General features: G+C 36.9%; 1 protein-coding gene across 21 annotated transcripts in view; it reads left to right on the top strand.

Annotated features, from left to right (window-relative positions):
* MBNL1 (muscleblind like splicing regulator 1) overlaps positions 1 to 16,866 on the top strand; it is a 205,738-nt gene extending 188,872 nt beyond the window's left edge. For 17 of the 21 annotated variants that reach the window (XM_025880314.2, XM_025880186.2, XM_025880291.2 and 14 more), the window contains 4 exons: positions 6,329 to 6,364; positions 7,053 to 7,147; positions 10,103 to 10,177; positions 13,437 to 16,866. In XM_025880314.2, coding sequence (XP_025736099.1) covers positions 6,329 to 6,364; positions 7,053 to 7,147; positions 10,103 to 10,159 — 188 coding nt within the window. In that variant the 3' untranslated portion in view covers positions 10,160 to 10,177; positions 13,437 to 16,866. The remainder of the gene's footprint in view (positions 1 to 6,328; positions 6,365 to 7,052; positions 7,148 to 10,102; positions 10,178 to 13,436) is intronic. The other 4 variants (XM_073898443.1, XM_073898449.1, XM_073898460.1 and 1 more) reach the window with 1 other exon arrangement.
* Positions 16,867 to 19,026: the final 2,160 nt, after the last annotated feature.

Genomic DNA, 19,026 nt, shown 5'->3' with positions numbered 1-19,026 from the left:
TCAACATATATAGGTTTTTGGAGATTTCCAGAATTTAATCTTTTTGCTTTTATATAAAAATTACCATGCCCCTAGATTTATGCCATCTTCAATAAATAATCTATCAGTTTTTCCATGGCCAGAACACTAAAGTTTAAAGAGATTGTGGGTAGCTACCATAATCTCTTTGAAGAAATTAAAGATTATTTTTGTCCGCTTATTTTCATTGAATAAAACATTGCCATTCAAAGTGAGTGTCTTTAAAATCTAAAAATACAAGAATCTAACTTCTTCCATATATTATTTAAGGAAATCTAACATTTCTGTCTTATTACATGGGTTTTATGTTAGTTTCTCCAACAACATTCTGGTGACTAAGGACTTTTCTAAATAAGCTTAACCATTAATTGAATTTATGCAATGATATTTATGACAGTAATCTCTCCCTAGAAAGGCTTTTAGTGTGTGGATAAGACAGAGCAAAAGAAGCTAAGTAAGGATCAAGTTAGGGAAAAACAATAAACACATTCATAATTCAAAATGATACTTATCTTTCTGTTCTAGAAACTAAGCACTGGTAATTTAAATAAAATGTGTCACAATATATTGAAGTGTGCTGAAAATGTTAAGATATATCTGCATTTTTGTGATGAATTTTGCATTAGAGATAGTCTATATTCTGTTCTTGATATTTCTAATAAACATGATATGAAATTATTGCAATAGTAATATAAAATTACACCTATTTGTAACCCAGTTTTAAAGGGCTTAACCTTTATTAGTCACATAATCAGAAGTAGGTAAAACCTTAGTCATTCTTTTAAACTATTGTCATTATTTGTCATATGTGCTTGAGTACAAAAAAATTGGCTGTATGACATTAGAAGGTTAAAATGGATAACCCGTCTTTACTTCTGCCAAACCACTTTGTCAGCCAGCCAGAAGGGAAAGAAATGTAATGCAGGGAATGTAAACTAAAATGCCTTAGGGGCCAGGCAGGAAACATAAACAAATGGAACAAGAAATAAATTAGGAACTGTGGGGCCTGGGAGGCACTGGGGAGCACAGGCCCAATCTAAAGGGGGACGGTGAATGTTTTGACTTAGCCTTTAATTGCCTCAGAGGAATATCTGCCTGGCAGGTTGTACCTGTTGTACACTGCACATCCTTTGTGGCTCCATCTACTTTATAGGGTAGTTGTGTCTCTGCCTCCCATGCAAGCCTGCACAATCTAATGTAGTGGCCCTGATGTCCAGGGTTGCCAGATCTTGTGACTTTTTTTTTTTCTAGTTATTCACCTCATTTGGATGTTTATACGTGAAATTTCTCAATTTTTAAAATTTTTTCAACTAATTCAGTTTTTAAATGCTCTTTAAGAACTACAGGAAATCCGTCCTGCCACAAATTGATGTAATCTCATATATAATGCCTGGGAGAAAAGGAAGTTTATTTTCCAAAGACTATGTTATTCTGCAGACATACAGATGAATCATATGATCAGAGCATCCTCACTGCCCACAATATAATAATTTGGAAGGTATATTCTGAAGGCTCTATTGGAACTGTAAAGAATATAGAAGTTATTTATTTTTTTGTAGCTTAGAGTTTTAGAGCTCTGTAGTCTCTTGCTTCACTAATAACTTCAGTGGTATGTAGGTCTATTCCATTGAAGTTACGGTGAAGCATAGTTGTCTAAAGCATTAGAGGAGGTGATTGTATACAGACTAGGTTGCCGGCAAAAGATCGGGCTTCAGTGGCAAGCCAGGTAGCTAGCTAAAAAAAAAATTACTATATATCATAACTTTTAATAACAAAAGTGGACTTATGTGGCATCTACCCATCTACCATCCCTCTATGCATGCATGCATCCATTTATCCATCAATCCTTCCAACCATCTGTCTCTTCTTCCTTCTTATCTTCCTTCCCTCCTTTGTCTCTCACCCCCTTCCCTCCCTTCCTCTTTTCCTTCCCCGTTTTCCGTCCATCCATCTACCCATCCACCCACTCATTGAGCCATCCATCCACCCACCCACCCCTTCATCCATTCATTGAATCAATGCCACATGGTAGACAAGTGTTGACACTAGGGATTACAAACTTATGACCCAGGAGCTAAATCTAGAATCCAGAAATATTTGTCTAGGAGTGTTTAACTAAAAACAAAATGTCAGTCCTTTAGAAGGTCTGCATGCTGTCCAGTTCCAAGCTCCATGACTCCCTACAGCTTCTGGCCCAGTTGTTTCACACATTTTGTTCAAAAGAGCTACCTCTGTTGAGTGTTTGCTCTGTGCCATACTACACTGGATATTTTATATACATTATCTCACATTTGTTCTCACAACAACCCTGAAAGGTTGGCATTAATAGTCCCATTTTACCAATGAGTAATTTGGCGCCTAGAGAGGTCCGGTGATTTGCTCCAAGTTGCATGGCTTGTAAGGTTTAGCTAGAACTTGAAATCGGGTCGGCGGGGGGTCTCAGTCAGTCTCTTAACATCTGTGAGCTCTTTACATGAAGTCCTAAAAAATGATTTGGCCTAAAAGATGAACGGGGCCTTATTGATAACCTGACTCCATTACTGGTGTTTCATACCCTCCATCTCATTTAAAAATAAATGCAAATATTAGATTAAGTTCACATTCAAGTTTTTTTTTAAGTTTTAGATATATACTACCTTTTTTTTACATCTTCACCCTTTAAGACTAAATTGAATATTCATACAGATCATGCATAATCTTGGGTCTACTTAGGTTGTAGGTATGAATTTCAGCCCCGAGATTAGAGTAGGTAAGAAATGTCACTGTTATGTACATCAGTTTATTTTCTTGAATTTAAATTAAGTCCACCTCTAAACTCTAAGCTCACTGTGTTGGATAGAAATACCAGACATTGCTAGGATTCCAGAAACCCCTTCTCACATCTCCTCCCTCCCATCCCCACCCTCAAAGAGAGGTCCTGTGAGGTCCAGTAGGGTAGACAGGCTGCCCCTTCTCCATCTTTAGCGAGCACTGGTCACGCTGGTGTGATCCTTGCCCATGCTTACAGGGTCTCAGCGAAGCAGGCACTCCAGAGTTCCTGAGGCTGCCTTGGGTACAGGCATGCCTGCCTGAGGGCCTGAGGGCCTTAGCCTCATAAGCAGCCCATTCCCTTGACAGCCTGTGCCTGTGGGGTGGTTGTGGGAGAACAGGCCATGTGTCCAACTACTCACGACCCTGCAGACTCCTCTCCTCTGAATCTTGAGGAATTTTTCTCCCTGCTCTCCCTCACCATTTGTGCTTACTTCCTAACCTCAGAAACACACCTCTCTTCTCTCCTCCTAGTATATTGCCCTCAGTGTGGGCTTGTGATTTAAAACCATCTAAAAATATATGTGCTTTAAGCAACTTCAGCTTTGGCTTGTGTTGCAACTTACCAGATAGAAAGCAACAGAAGGCCAGGAAATTTTCTTTGGGGGTGGGGGTGGGAGTGAGAGGGGAGGTGCAAGGGGCTGAAAACAGAAAAAAAAATTCCCAGCTTGTCACTTTTATTATAATTAATGAAATTAATGCAGATGGTTTACTTGAAACTCAGCACAGTGATGATAAATCAGCCTTGGGAGTTTAAATCCAGCTCCACCACAAGTTATAATCTCTCTCCATACCTTGTTTTTTTTTTTTTTTTTTAATCTATAAAATGGGGATACTAATGGTAATTATTTCATAAGGTTGGGTTTAAATGAGTTTTAAACAATTTTATATAACATTCTCTTAAAGCACTTTCATAGGCAGGTCTAAGAGTTTAGAATAAAGCCTGGAATGTAGTAAGTGCTAGGTTTTATTTGTTATTTCTTGAATTCAGTAGTGTAATCGAATAGAATTCAAAACATTGGATAGAAACAAACTGTATGAAGCTGTTGCTGTTTTGGATATCAATTTTGAGAATAATTCAATTGATTGTGAACTTTGAGCCCTAAATGACACAAGTTTAGTCCTGAATGATACAAATTTTAGAAGACCCTAAATCAGCTTTATACTTCTAGCCATACATAGGCTTGAATTACCACATCCACATTCAAACCTCCAACCAAGTCTCCGTTAAAATCCTTTTTCTCTCTTCTACTTCTTTCCCTTCTCCTTGAAGTATTTTTAATTGTGCATGTATTGCATTTGTGAATTACCTTCCTACTTGTTTTCCCTGCATCTTCAAACAGTAATGCATTCCTCAAAAACACATCATTCTGCTATGCAAATATCTTCATAGGGGAAATTTGAAATTGACAAATACATTCACTTAAAATTTGCCTTGTGTTGAAAATTAAAGAAAAAAATTTCAATTGGCTATTCGTGCATCGTTACTAGTAAATCAACCCAATTTGATGTAAAGATGGATATTACGGTCATTTCAAAGTGATTTTTGGTTTTGGTAAGTGGGTCCTACAGCATTATGTCTTCATTTTTGTGAGTTATTGCACCTGGCTAGCGTTTTCATTGCTGCCTTATGTTTATTTGCTGCAAATCCCTCTCAAAACTGTGTGCACTGGTTATAATGGTAATGAGGAAGATAACTCAAACTAAAATTCAAATCATAGAAGCTTTAGACAGATAGGAGAGTTAACTCATTTTCAGCATGTGCAGGCTAAATTATGCATGGGATGAAATAGAATAGGCAAATTGCAGCATAATAACAAAGAGTAAATTTAAAACATAGGACCTGTACAGTATTTAAACTGGCTTTAATATTCCTTGAATACCACATTATTGTTTTTCATTCATTCTCTCATTCCTCTCTGTCCCAGTCCTCGTGCCCCACCTTGAGAGGATAATGATTTCACAGGATCTAGACCCAGGATTAAATTTCGCTTGCTCTACTGTCTCCAGTTAACGTCTTTGTTATTACTGGTCTGTTTTTGTTGTTGTCTTTCACAAGTCTTTGACTCGGTAGCAGTAGCAAATGATAGAGATCTTGAAGTGTCTCAAAAAAAAAAAAAAAATGCCTTTCAGGGTAGTATCACTCCACCTGAGAGGATGCCTCCCTTGCTCCTTGGCCGAGCTGAATCACTGATCATTGTGCCCACGGTCCAGTTGTGATAACAGACTAATTGCAGCTGTTACGGGGATGCCAGCTCAGTAATCTGTGTTTCTCAATGGCAGCTTTGTTTTGTAGGGCCATCTATGACAAGACTCAATTGGCAGATATTTTTCTAACAAATGTTCATCCCAGATGCTGCTAGTGTTTAAATAGGATGTGCCAAGATTTAGATAGAAATATAAAATCATTTGATATTTTAAAACCTAGAAATCTAAAATAATCTCAGAGAAAGAACAGTAGTTCTTTATGTGGGGAAGTGCCCTGTGCTTGGTAAAAAAAAAAAAAAAATTACATTTTGTACTGTTTATATGTAAAAGAGAACGGGGCCTATATACATAATACTTTAACACCATGGTTGGAACGATGGAAACATCACTGTTAACCCCCCATATGCGATGCAGATATCTTCATTATCTCCCATTCAGGGTTTTCACTGAAGTCTAATCAACGATTTTTTGTATGTGCAATTTTCTAGAACGTTTGCTCTTCCAGGAAGTCCTGAAGGTCTAACCCAGCAGTGAAAACCAGTCTGTTTCCCCAGCTACCTATTAAGCAAACCACTTTGAGACTTCTAAGTAAATCCCCTCTAAAGGTTTTTTCTACATTTAAATTCCAAACAAAGGCAATGCAGAAGTTTCACTTTCTCTTTATGCATAATTTATTGCTTGGTATCCCTCCAAATAAAATCCCTGTACGGATGGATGATCGCCACCCCTTCCATGTCTGTGTGGTTGCTGCTAGAGTGAGCAGGGAAATAAAACCAAGGGAATGAAAATGAGTATTTTGGTTTTATTACATCGTTAAGCCAGTTTTGTGCATTGGATTATCTAGCATTTTAGTAAGAAATAATTTCTCTAATTATTTAACATGTGGGCAATATAAAGAAAATGTGCAATACAGTCATATGTTAAAGTCAGAAATAGCAAAGCCGCCAGATGGCTAGTAACCAGATTAAAACAAAACAAATTACAATATGATTTTTAAAAGAATGAAGCAAGTCCGAACTTTTCCCAAAATACCTTTATTTTTAGGCAGCGATTAAGAGAAACAAAGTGTACCAGCACACAGTTAAACTGGCTTTTATTCTTCACTTGAGACTAGTTCTAATTGATCACTGTGCTATTGTATGATTTGATTGTGCTGACAGTTACATGCCACTGTTCCCATAATAACAATTTTTCTTCTTTGTTCAAATGAATTTCCTAATGACACGTGTGATGGGATGTTTTAATTCTTTTCCCTTTTCAAATCCACCTTCCTGTTGCAATGCATGATGGGCAGGCTCAATATTGTGCATGACACCCGCTACAAGTGTTGGTAGGTCCCAGCTTTGTTTCTTGATTATCTTAAACCTATGGTGCACCTCACAGCCCCTCAAAATCCACTGCTAAGTTTTAACTTATATCTATTGGGCAAGTCCATTTCCCTTTTACTAACACCTGTCAATTAAATGCCATTTTCTATTTAATTGACATGGACTCACATAAATGTTTTCTTTACACACAAGTTTCCTTTAGTCACCTTTGGTGGATTTTGATTGGACTATGAGTTCTGGTGTGTAAAAAAAAAAAAATCTGTATCGTAAAAGTAATATATTGTGTATTTTTATAATAATAAATAAAAAATACATTCATTCAAACAGATAACTGTATAAATGAAGTAAAGACCTGTATTTTGATGTAGATTTTGAATGTCTGACTGTGAACACTATATAAAATTCTAGTTTTTGACGTAGCAAATTAAGCCTGTTGTGTCAATTTTCTTGATTTGATGGTAACAAGCTTTTTTTCCCCTTTTTTTTCTCTTTCATCCCCCTTCCCCTTCTCTCCTTGGAATGTTGTCCTGCTTTGCGCTGTGATTGCATGTCACTCGCTGGTGATGATGTCCCGTCACATGGCTTATTGCTGTGATAAATACCATGCCCAATTATCGCCTCCATGTTGCCATGGTTTCCATATTGCTACACTCTTCTGTATGTTTGCTTATCTGATTTTCCCTCCGAAAGTTCCCATGGTGCACGGTGCTACGCCAGCCACTGTGTCCGCAGCAACAACATCTGCCACAAGTGTTCCCTTCGCTGCAACAGCCACAGCCAACCAGGTTTGCTAATTTACAGCTTTGTTTCTTAAAAACCAACTCTAATAGGGCTCGGTCCAACAGCCCTTACGCACGTGGCTTTCCCATTGAGGTCAGTGGGAATCGTGTGTACGTGAGGGCTGTGGTGGGTGCTTTAATAGCATGGGGTTTCAAAGATACCTCTTGTTGGCCTACACATTCTCTCTATGATGAGCAGCAGAATGCTTCGATGCCATTTATAAGTGCTCCAGAGTTGTCGCGGCTCCGTTTCTAAAGCTACTAAAATGATATTTACACAAGCAATTCTCACTGGGTCTCCATCGTGCAGGGGTTTTGACCGGTCAAAAATGCAGCTAATTTTAGGTGTTCATTATAAACATTTGGTATATACCGTCTCTTAGTTCTTGCCTAAATTCTTAATAAAAGGCAAAATGTTTAAAAATACGTTATATATGCCACAAATGACCAGTCTTGTAAATAGAGTTTGTTTACAAATTCATGACGGTTTTGTTTGATAAGCAGACTGTATGTTCAAAATAATTTAAATTGGCGTCCAGGTTTTGATTCTCAGTGCTTTCAAGGAAAAACAAACACAAAAACAAACAAAAAAAAACCCACGCGCTCTTATTTCTGTAATTAACCAGCATAGATTTTGGAGAGTTATGAAGGAAAAAAAGACATCAAAGATGGTAAATTGAGTCATTCTGTGTTCCATCCATGTTTGTGGAGTAACGGTTTCACAGTTTACTCGTAAGTAAGTGGGATCTGTTTCAGAAAATTGAATTTTGTGACATATAAGAATAACTATTTAAAAGAAAATGATTATTAAAATAATTAAAGTTTAAAAATTGACCTTGGTTCAGCCAGCATTCTCTGATCCTATTTTAAATTGTGCCCTAGAAAGTAACAGTTGAATCAAAATCAAACTTAGGTGAAGGAGGTTTTGGCTTTAACATATAGGTGTGTTTGTTACAAAAGCAAAGTTCAGTATGGTTAATAGCATGTGAAAAAATCTAGAGCCAAATCAAGTTTCACATAACCCACAGACTACAGGTAAATGTAGCAAAGGAGTCAGCATGTGGCCCCTTGGGCAGAGAAGGCCAATTAAGTGCCATCTGAATTGGTATTTATTGCTGTGAGAAGCAGGTACCCCCGCTCTCCACCGGACACCACGTCTTGCTGAAGAACCATAAGCTATTAGCATAGCCATTAAAAACTTTCAAAAGCAGCCTGCCAAAATGGATGTATTTTAAAGTTTCAGGCAAGCTTTAAACATTTCTTGGCAAAAAACCATTAGTTTTTCCGAAGCTTGTCAAAATAGCCCTGGATTTATGCTAACACATCAGACTCATTTACAAGAATTCTAGATTGTGCATATGTGGCATGTTAGTAAGTAATCTATGGCAGAAATTTCTTAATGGATTCAACGCGATCCATTTATGGTGCAAATTGATGATGCTGAGCTCTGTGCGTTTACCACATATGACGACAGAATTGCTGGTGTAAGCCGAACTATATAGCAAAGCAAATTCCAAGATGCCCTGGGCCACCTGGGTTGTAGGGGACACTTTACTTTTTGCATTGTGCTGTGACCATTTCATGCATAATCTTGGATCTTTGTACTGTTTTACAACCAAAAGAAAGAAAAGGGAAATGGATATATATATAGACACATATATTATATCTACATATACATACATATGTATATGCCTACAGTATATTAGCAATGCTGGAAATAGCTGATGCCACAAAATGCAGCCTGCATGCATGCAGAAGTTTATAGCTGGCCCTTCATCTGCATCAATTGGTGTTGAAGGTCCTTGGTATGTTTCGACAGCCCCATCCTTGATGCTTCTACACTGTTGGGTGCAACATCCTGTCCTGCAGCAGCAGGAAAAATGGTATGAGAAGCTTCATTATGCTTGGAGCACATTTTCGTGCCATTTGCCAATGCTGTAAAATTGTGTAAAGATGTCAGCTGAGAAATGGAAATAAAATAGAAGCATATTAATTTATACTCCAGACTGTGGATTGTAATATGTTGCATTAGTCTAGGACATCTAAATTGAAACAACAACAACGAAATGCCTTCATGGACGTGATTTTGCTCTTCTCCCATCACCCTTGCCGAGATGGGATGGGCGCCATTTTACAGACGAAGAAGCTTTTAAACATCGAGTAATTAAGTGCTTGGCTCAAGGTTACACAGCCAAGAAATGGATCCACTAGGGTTAGAACCCGTGCTTTCAGTCCTCTGACTGCCTCACGCTACTGTGCTGCCTGCTCCCAGGTTAGCGGCCACAGTGCTGGATTGGAGGAGAATCAGGCTACAAACTGGAAGGTCATTGCTTTGGGGACCATTGCGATGAGGCACCTCTATATTGATTTCCTACTATATTTTCTCTCAAGTTTTTTAAATTCTTGTGCCCATTTATAATACAATAAATTGTGCCATCAGGATTCAGAAATGGATTCCGAAATGAACCTAGGCTCCTATCGGGTTCCTTTGAAGTACTCCTTTAAAATTCTTACCTCGTATTTTTAATTTAAAAAAAAAAAAACTAGAAACCATAAGTTGAACAAAAATGTTAGAAATTGGTTGCACAAAAGTAGGCAAGGCATTTCCTACTTTGATTTCTGGATGACTGCATAAGTGAAACCACAGGTGTGTGTGTGTAGGCCAACAAAAAGGGCTTCTTTCAATTACTGCTGTGCATGAATTTTTAATAGTTTTACTTCTCTTACTTCCTAAAAACTGATAACATTTATAGAATAGTATTTAACACAAAGATTTTAAACAATGAGTTGCTACCTTGATATTAAGTTTACATTAACTTACTGTTATGTTGGCCAGATAAGGACTGTCACCTCACAGCTGAATTTCACTTTTTTAAATAAATTTAATATTAAAATGTTTTCATCTCTTGGTTGTTGGCTTGCTTGCATGGATCATTCATCAGATAATTTTTTATTTGCTAGATACCCATAATATCTGCCGAACATCTGACTAGCCACAAGTATGTAACCCAGATGTAGAATTTTCATCACTAAACAGTAAGTTCCTTATGTCATATATAGTGTGTATTTATTCGTAGTGGTTTTTTAAGATAACTTTGGTATGATGCACTGCAGAAAATTTTGTGAAATTTTTATGAGAAAATATTTATATGTTTTATTTTAATTATTTTTTAAATTCAGTATCATCAGATACTTACTGAACACCTGCCTAGTGACTGGCACAGTTCTATACGTAGAAGGTACAGACAAATTAAACAAAGCTTAGATGAATGAATGTACTTAGAAATCAGCATCTGTTTCAGTACTGAAGGTTTTGCGTGCAATAAGGAATTTTTATCTTAAATGGGTTATCTTTATTTTTTATTTATCCTTATCTTTATTTTTATCTTTATTATATCTTTTATTTTTATCTTAAATGGGTTATGAGGAATTTTATTATACACATTTATAATACATACGTTAATATCACTTAAATATACGTAATACTTAGGGAAAATAAATTTTGTTGATTAGATTGTTATTTTTATTAGAAATAAACACAAGCATGAAGAAAAAATGACTTAAAACTAAATAGATGGTATCGATCTGAAAAGCCCAGGTAGTAAGTATTTGTGGTTGTGTGGGCTACATGGCTTCTGTTGCCATTCTTTTCTGTTGGAGCTCTTCAGCTCTGCCCCTGTAGCATGAGAGCAGCCAGAGATGATAGGAAAATGAAAGCGTGTGGCTCTGTCCCAATAAAACTTTATTTACAAAGCTAAGCAGCAGGCCCAGTTTGGCCCACAGGTAGTAGTTTGCTGAACCCTGGTGTAGGTCATCTTTTTAAATATTTTTTTAATTTTTTGCTAAATCCTAAAGGAGAACATGTACCCACTCCCCCTGCCCCATGCTTTACCACACACACACACGCACACGGGGTTATTTGAGTGTAAAGAGGTCGGACTTTTTTTTTTTTTTTTAAGATTTTATTTATTTATTTGAGGGGGAGAGAGAGAGAGCACAGGTAGGGGGAGGAGGGAGGGAGGGAGATATTGTACCATCAGGGAGAGGGAGAGGGTGAAGCAGGCTCCCCACTGAGCAGGGAGCCCAATGCAGGGCTCAATCCCAGGACCCTGGGACCATGCCCTGAGCTGAAAGCAGATGCTTAACCGACTGAGCCACCCAGGCGCCCATGAGTTGGACTTTAATTAGATGTATACACACACTCACATCTGTGCATACACATACATCTACGTATCCGAATGAATTTTAGGTACTTCAAAATAGTCACCTTAGAGGATTGCATGATTCTGAAGATGTTGCCATTGCTCAAAAAATAATTTGAAAGTCTTGTGATTTTCCTTCAGACACATTGACTTAGATACTTGTGAAAGGTGGCCATTTTTCATCCTTAGAGGATCTGCTTTATTCAGAATACATGCATTCAATCTATCATATCTGCTCAGAATATTCTTTATACTTAAAAAGAGCCACCGTGTTTAAAACTGAATCTGGTAATAAGTTGGGTGATCCTTCTTTGTTGCTTCCCTCCATGTATCTGTTCATGAACACACTTAGACATGATTTTCTCGTGCTGCTATGTATTGCTATGTGCTACCATGTCAGTGAGATAAAGTGAATAGACAATGAGATAAAGATGGAAATTTCAGCACACTATGTTAAAATACGAGAGCTTTGGGGCGCCTGGGTGGCTCAGTCATTAAGCATCTGCCTTCGGCTCAGGTCATGATCCCAGGGTCCTGGGATGGAGCCTCTCATCAGGCTCCCTGCTCGGCGGGAGGCCTGCTTCTCCCTCTCCCACTCCCCCTGCTTGTTGTGTTCCCTCTCTCGCTGTGTCTCTCTCTGTCAAATAAATAAATAAATAAATCTTTAAAATACGAGAGCTTTGAACAAATTTCTCTTGGAGCAAAGATGAAGGAGCAACTTTTTCCAGCAGAGTCAGCAAATAAGTGAATTGGGGCAATGGCAGTTGCTATAGAGGGAAGGGAGGAGTGAGGGCCTTTCCAAAGAAGGGACGGTGTGTGTGAGTGAGGAGATGGTGGCGGAGAACCAGTTCTGAGGCCCTTGTGATCATAATCCACAGCAATAACTGGACAAAGGTTGAGCCCATGCAGGAGAAGAAGATAGACACAATTTGAGAGCAGTCCAAGAAGTACCACCAAAGACATGCTGCAATCATGAATTAAATTATTAAACATGATTTTTGTCTACTTCAAAAGCTTTCTCAATAATCTGATAATAAATTATCCTGAACAAGAGCCACATTTTTGAATAAGCACATTATTTGTAGTACGTAGGTTTGGAAGAAAAGTTCTCCTTTTGACATGTTTTAAAAAAGATCGACTTTAAGCTTTCGTAGTCAACTGGGTATGTTTGGAATGTATATATGTAACTATGTTTAGTTCTGAGCCATAATCCAGGTTGAAAAAAAATGATACCAAGTGGCCATAAGTTCATCAATTAGCAAACCAGTGGATTTGTCTGTTTTGAAGCTTAGAGTCTTAATGTTCTGTTTATTTATCAAATGATTGCTCATTTTCATGAGTAGTTGCAATAATTAAACTGGTTATTGAGTGTAGCAAAATGGTGACTTCTTTCATTTGCAAGATTGTATTCTAAAGCATACTTTTAATATTTAAAGATCCTCTGATGAGAACAAAGTTCATGTAAAAACTGGAACTGTTCATTCACAAGTACACTCTAATATCTCTTCCACCTTAATTTGTCAGGAGCGTAAGAGATTTTTATTTTTCCTGGCTTTGGGGGGAAAAAAATCCCAAACTTTATCCAAAACAGTTACTTAAAAGTATAATTTTTCCCCCAAACATGTACTGTGCTAGTGAAGCACCTAAATATGATGAGTCATGTTTAATAGGACTTATTGTTGCATGGATTTTAATTTTGTAGGACCAGATGATTACTCTTGAAACCTATTAAACCATAAAAGAGACGAATTAAAGTGAGCTTAAATTCTGCCCCCCAATGACGGCACTCAAAAAGAGCTCTACTACATTCTGCCCCTTGATTCTGCAAGTATATTTTATACTTTTAACTTAGTATTGGGTAATATTTGAGCAAAGCCCACAATTTTATTAAGTTGTACATGTCCTGTTATTCTCTTAGACATGTAAATTTAGGTCCACTTGTACTTGTGAAGTGTTTTTTGTTTTTATATGAAGCCAGAACGACATACGTGTATTTACACTTGAAATCAAGAAATACAATTTTCATATTCAGTATATATTGGAAACTGCTTTATTGTCTATTTTAACAAAGCTTATCTCTTCTTCCCTTGTAGATCATACTAAAGAGGAAAGGACAGTGTGCTTGGTTAGAGTAAAGGACGAGGTCATTAGCCATATTGTATATACCGTCAAGCAACACACACAAAAACCCCTCAGCCACAAGACATCCACATATTGCATGTTAACCAGAAGAAGAGACACCATGGAAATCCACTGCACACTGTTGCCTATACACTTTGTACATTTAATTGATATTTGTGCTGAGGTGATATTCCTGTCTAAAAGAACAACATCATCTTTCTTTTCTAGCACAGTTATGCATTAAAATATGCATACCTAATTAGTTTCCTATATATTCATGCCATCTTGAAAAGACAGACTGTGGTGTAACCATGATTCTATTATGTATTGGTACGTCTGTAGACCAAGATATAATTTTTTAAAAATAAGTTTATTTCTTTCAAGGTTTACAAATAACAAAGGTGCACCTTGTATTTAAAATTGCCATTATAGATGAGAGCGTGCATGCACAGTCATTTTTGTTTGAGAGTAATATTTTTAATGTAATAGATTTTAAGATGCGGTGAGGGAGGGATCTGACAGAGATGAATGTGCCAAGCAAAACCACAACTGTGTATCTTTTAAAGCACATCATGGCTTTAAGTACCATGTTGTTAAGGATTCTCATGAAGTGCCATAGACTGTATATCAAATTAGAGTATTATTTCTTCAGTGTTATTGTTTTCAGAGCCACATTTTGTTGCTTATCTGCTAGTACTAATCAGTCAAAGGGCACCATTCTTTTTTTTTTTTCTTTTCTTTTTTTTTGAAACCAAAGCTGTCTCAGAAATGGCCAATTTAACTCTGCAGTAACAATAGACAGCACAACACAAACTCTCTCAATACAGATAAACTCACACATACTGGAGATATATATAATAGATATATATATAAAATTATTTTAATGCATTGTAGTGTAATATTTCTGCATACTATACTGTATAACATGTTATTCAAAAGGGATATGCCATTTCTGAGACACGATAACGAAAAAAAACGTTTGAGGAAATTATTTTGCTTCTATTTATAGCTCTGTCAAAAGTCAAAAGACTATAAATGCTTTGCAAAAATGGTTTCACATTTGCTTAAACGCTTCATCACAGTCACATTTAAAATAGTGACTCTAAACAAAGAGGAAAGCAGCACTGTCATCAGATGCATGATAAACCAAAATATGAAAATGGGAAATGTTTAATTAACCTAGTAATTGGGTGGGTTAAGTACATGGGTGAATTTTATATGTGATTTGTTTTGTTTTGTTTTGTTCTGATTAACTGCTTATAGCCTTAGAAAGCCTTTTACAAAATTAAAAAAAAAATAGATGTGCATTCAGTTTTTAAGAATGGATTCATCCAAAGGAATTCCTTTTTTTTGTGGTTTGGATGTTGCAGCTAGTAAAGGATATTTTTGCTCTGTTCAGCAGTTCTAAAAATTGCTGAAGTAGGGGCTAGGTCACTGGTAGTTATAGTATGGAATGGGAGAAGTGAAAGTTCGGTTATAGAACTTTCCATACTTCCAAGTTTACTGCAAGTTTTTATGCTTGAGAGAGATGCTTTCTAATATAAGACTGATGTGTTGATTTTACTGATTGTACTGTACATCTATTAAAGCCTTAGATTATTACATTACGGGTTGGAACCCATACCAATGTAATTTCAATCATGTTAAGAGAGTAATGGTGACTTCACATGTTATTGTAGTTAGTTACATTATAGAATATTACTTATTTTTCTTGTTAAAATGTAGTTTTTCATTTCCTACATTTATTAGATTTCATTTTCTATTAACAATGGAATACCATTTCAGTTTATAGACTATTGTTTTATTAGATTTTACCGATGAATTTTTCAAAATACAAAAAAATTAAAGTAGTTTTTCCTTCATAACATACTCAGTTTTGAATTACATGTAGTGTCATACGAATATTCGTATTATTGTTAACTAAATGATTTATATTTTACTGATTTAATATTAAAGTGTAAGAATGTCAGTCATTGTTAGTTCTTGTCTAGTTTTCATTAAAAGAACAAAGATCTTTTATATGGATATCTTATAAATATATAATCATTGCTAAGTAAGAAGTTAAGTTGTTGCTATTGCAACAATCCTGGCAGACAATTGAGTAATATTTTGATGATTTATTTTGTTTGTAATTAGTTATTATAAGAAGATCTAGATCCTAGATATTAGAATAAAATTTATTTTCTACTGTATCCATTTCAAATGTTAAAGTATTGTTTAATATTTTTGAAATCCCTGAATATCAGGCCTTGTTATAAATAAGCTGCATAATCAATAAATAGAACAAGGGACTTTTTGTTGATAATCCAAATACTCAAAGTTTACGTAATGAGAATTATAGCGTGTGTGCAAACTCTTGAGGGTTGATTATGCTGCAATTTAGCATGTTGGAACGTCTAGAGAGAAGGTTGACTTTTTGCACTTCTGTATATAGTCAAAAGAGAGAAACCTGTATAATAGTAAGATCTTATTTTGAATAAAAACGTCTATAATTACAAGGAGTTTTGTTAAGGCTAATAAAATGACAGACTGAGCAAAATTGCTTGCAAAAGTGGCACAGAGTTAGCACTCCATATCCCTTCAAACATGTTGCTTTGCTTTATTGTGGACAGCTTGTAGTTTGCCAGGATTTTTTCAGCTGGAAAGATATGCCATCCTTCCGAGATCTCATGACTGACAAAAACTCCATTGGGCCAAATCTGCCTGAAGATCATTACCAAAAATAGCAGGTACTTCAACCATTAAGGTGAAATCATGGATCAGATATTCCGTACATTTTTCAAAACTACTGCATGTTTAAAACTTCAACGAAAAAAAACAACAACAAGAGAGAAAGAACTATACTAAGGACATATATTATACAAATCAGTTTCTGCCAATTTCAGTGGTTTATTGTTCACACACACACAAAAAAGAAATCTTCAAAACAAGTATTGACTTTCACAAAATTTAAACCATAAGCAGGCAAACCAAACAATACACCGTAGCCATGGTTATGTGATTGTTTCTTAATTGCCGTAGGATCCTGTTCTTTCAGCAGGTGAAAAGTAAAACACAGTTCAAATTTCACGGTTTTAATTTTCAACTCAGAAGCACTCAAAAAAGCAAATGTGATAATGGGCACTTGTTTAATGAATTTGTGTATCCAGCCTTCACTCCAGCTGGTTATCATGTTGCACTTATCAGCAACCCTCCCGCTTTCATCTGCTGAAAGGACAGATGTGCTTGGTTTTACTATTATGTAATCACAACTTACTTTCTGCTTGTAGTTGCTTAAAATTATGTATTTTGTCTTGGGCTGCAATTTGTTTTATGCTTATTTTATTATTACTGCAGTAGTTGACTTTGCTGTATGGAAAAATAAAGTGAAATTGCCCTAATAAAACTTCTCTTTCTTAAGTATATTTGTGTATCTGAGACTGAAGAGTAAATTATTTTTGCGCGTTTCAAGCATTCATGCCTGTCTTTAGAAACATATTGATATGAAAATTCATCATCTGGTTTTAACCAATCGTGAGGAAGGCGTTCGCTATTTTTTCACTAACTATCCTTTGGTACCAGGAGTGAGAATCTGAATCGCAATGTATTGCCCAGTATTTTCTGAAAACTCTTGCCCTCCCCTCCCCTGATACCTTAAGTACTGTCTGATATTATTTTGAGTATAGGGGAGGGAAACTGTAAGTGGAAAAAATTCTCTCATCAATTCCAGAGCACTGTTTTTCTATTAAAGAATTCTTTTTTTTTTTTTTTTTTTTTTTTTTGATTTCCCCAAGAGACTAACCCTGGAAAATCAGGCAATCTACGAGAATACTTCAATAATGAAATAATGATTGATTCAGAGGGATAAAGGGGGTTACACATATACAGCTGAGCAAGGCCATGCCGTAACTGTGTGTGTGTGTGTGTGTGTGTGTGTGTGTGTGTGTGTGTGTGTGTGTGTGAAGTTTTTAAACAATGAATTAAAAATTTGAAGTGAGGGTCTAGTATCCCATAGAGCTTTGCATTTTGCAATTTCCACTAATAGCCAGTGAAAGCCAAAGTTCCCATGTGAAGAAATTTGCTCATTTGTTTCTTTAGTGCTGTTTTATGTGATTTCCACTTCGTATTTGGCCAAAGGCTGCAAATTCTCCTTTGTAGATCAGTGCTTTTTTTTCTGAAACTTACTGCAATGAAAGTAAGTGTATTATTTATAATTAATACAATTCTGTTACTGTTTGAGTTCTATAGCACATTTCTGTTATTCTCAGTGGACCCAACTATCTGAGATGCCACTTACCAAAAACTGAGTAACTGTCCTGGAGATGAGTATCCAAAGCAGGCGTTTGTGATCTTGAATAACATCAAAACATCCGACTCTCTCCAGTTAGTCATAGTATTTTGGGTATCTTTTAATTGAAAAAGAATGACAGTAATGAACAGCCGTTGTAACATTTTCAGTACTTTAAATGATGCTGTATTATATTAATCACAACAGAAAAATGGTGTTTCAGATACTTAACTCATTTTCCAGGCAACGCTTACTCTTCAGAAGGAGCTATTACTATGGCGACCACTAGGGGTCCTCAGCTCACAGGATGGGACCCTGTCTTAGAAGTCCTTGGTTTCTTACCTGGGGAGCAAAATCATTTGCTAGAGCTATTCTTTCATTACAGACCCTTGACACTCACAAAGTTTACACTTTGGAATTACCCTGGAGGTCAGTGAAACGTAGCAATGTATAATGTCACTGAGGCACACTTTGAACAGTAGCTTCCTTCACACAGGAAATAGTCACTTAACAAGTCAACAAAACTGTGGGACACAGCAACAAGATTTTGTGATTTTTCTACTTGTTTTTACTCCATTCTCTAATGAGTCTGAGGCAGTCACTTTAAGACTTGAGGTACTCATGTTTTGGAGAAAATAGTGTGTTGAAAGCCTAGGAGGTATCTGCTTTAAATGTTTCAAGTCTACTGTATTAACATCATGGAGAGGTCCAAAAATGTGAAACTGATTAAATGTCGAGCGATTTGTTTTAGGTTCTCTTGATCTGTCAGAACAACATTTGGTCTCACTGAAATGGCTTTAAAGTGGCGCTATGCCATTTGCTGGCATTGGCCCAGCCTCCAGCTCATCATTCTTGCCATGGTTGGTCCCAGCCATCTCTAGAAGGGGCCTTGGCCCCAGCAGCACTTGGGGTGGGTGGTAAATCTGCAGCTTCCTTCAGAGTGTGGCTGTGTGAGGCCACACTGGGCCACAGCTTCCCCTCCAAATTTTTTGGGGGTTGGACTGTAGGTTTCTCCCAGGGCTGTGTGTGCTCTGAATCCCCGGAACAGAATCCAGATGTGTGCCAGGCCTGAACTGGGCCTGGGGCTCAGGAACTCTCCTTGTCCCAAGCCCTACTGTCAAGCTTCCTCAAAGTCGTCAGTACTTGCCCTGGACACTTGTCATCCTCAGCTGCCCTGTCTAACCCCCGCCCCTGCCAAGGGTTCCAGGCAACCAAACGCAGGGCTGACCCCTTTGTCAGAGGAATCTGAGGAATCTGACCCCCAGTCTCTCTCCCTTTTTGTTGCATGAGCTTTT

The sequence above is a fragment of the Callorhinus ursinus genome, unplaced genomic scaffold (assembly GCF_003265705.2).
Source record: "Callorhinus ursinus isolate GAN/ISIS: 27379988/994484 unplaced genomic scaffold, GSC_fseal_2.0 scaffold1, whole genome shotgun sequence".
Lineage (NCBI taxonomy): Eukaryota > Metazoa > Chordata > Mammalia > Carnivora > Otariidae > Callorhinus > Callorhinus ursinus.
This window is presented reverse-complemented; position numbering and strand designations above follow the sequence as displayed.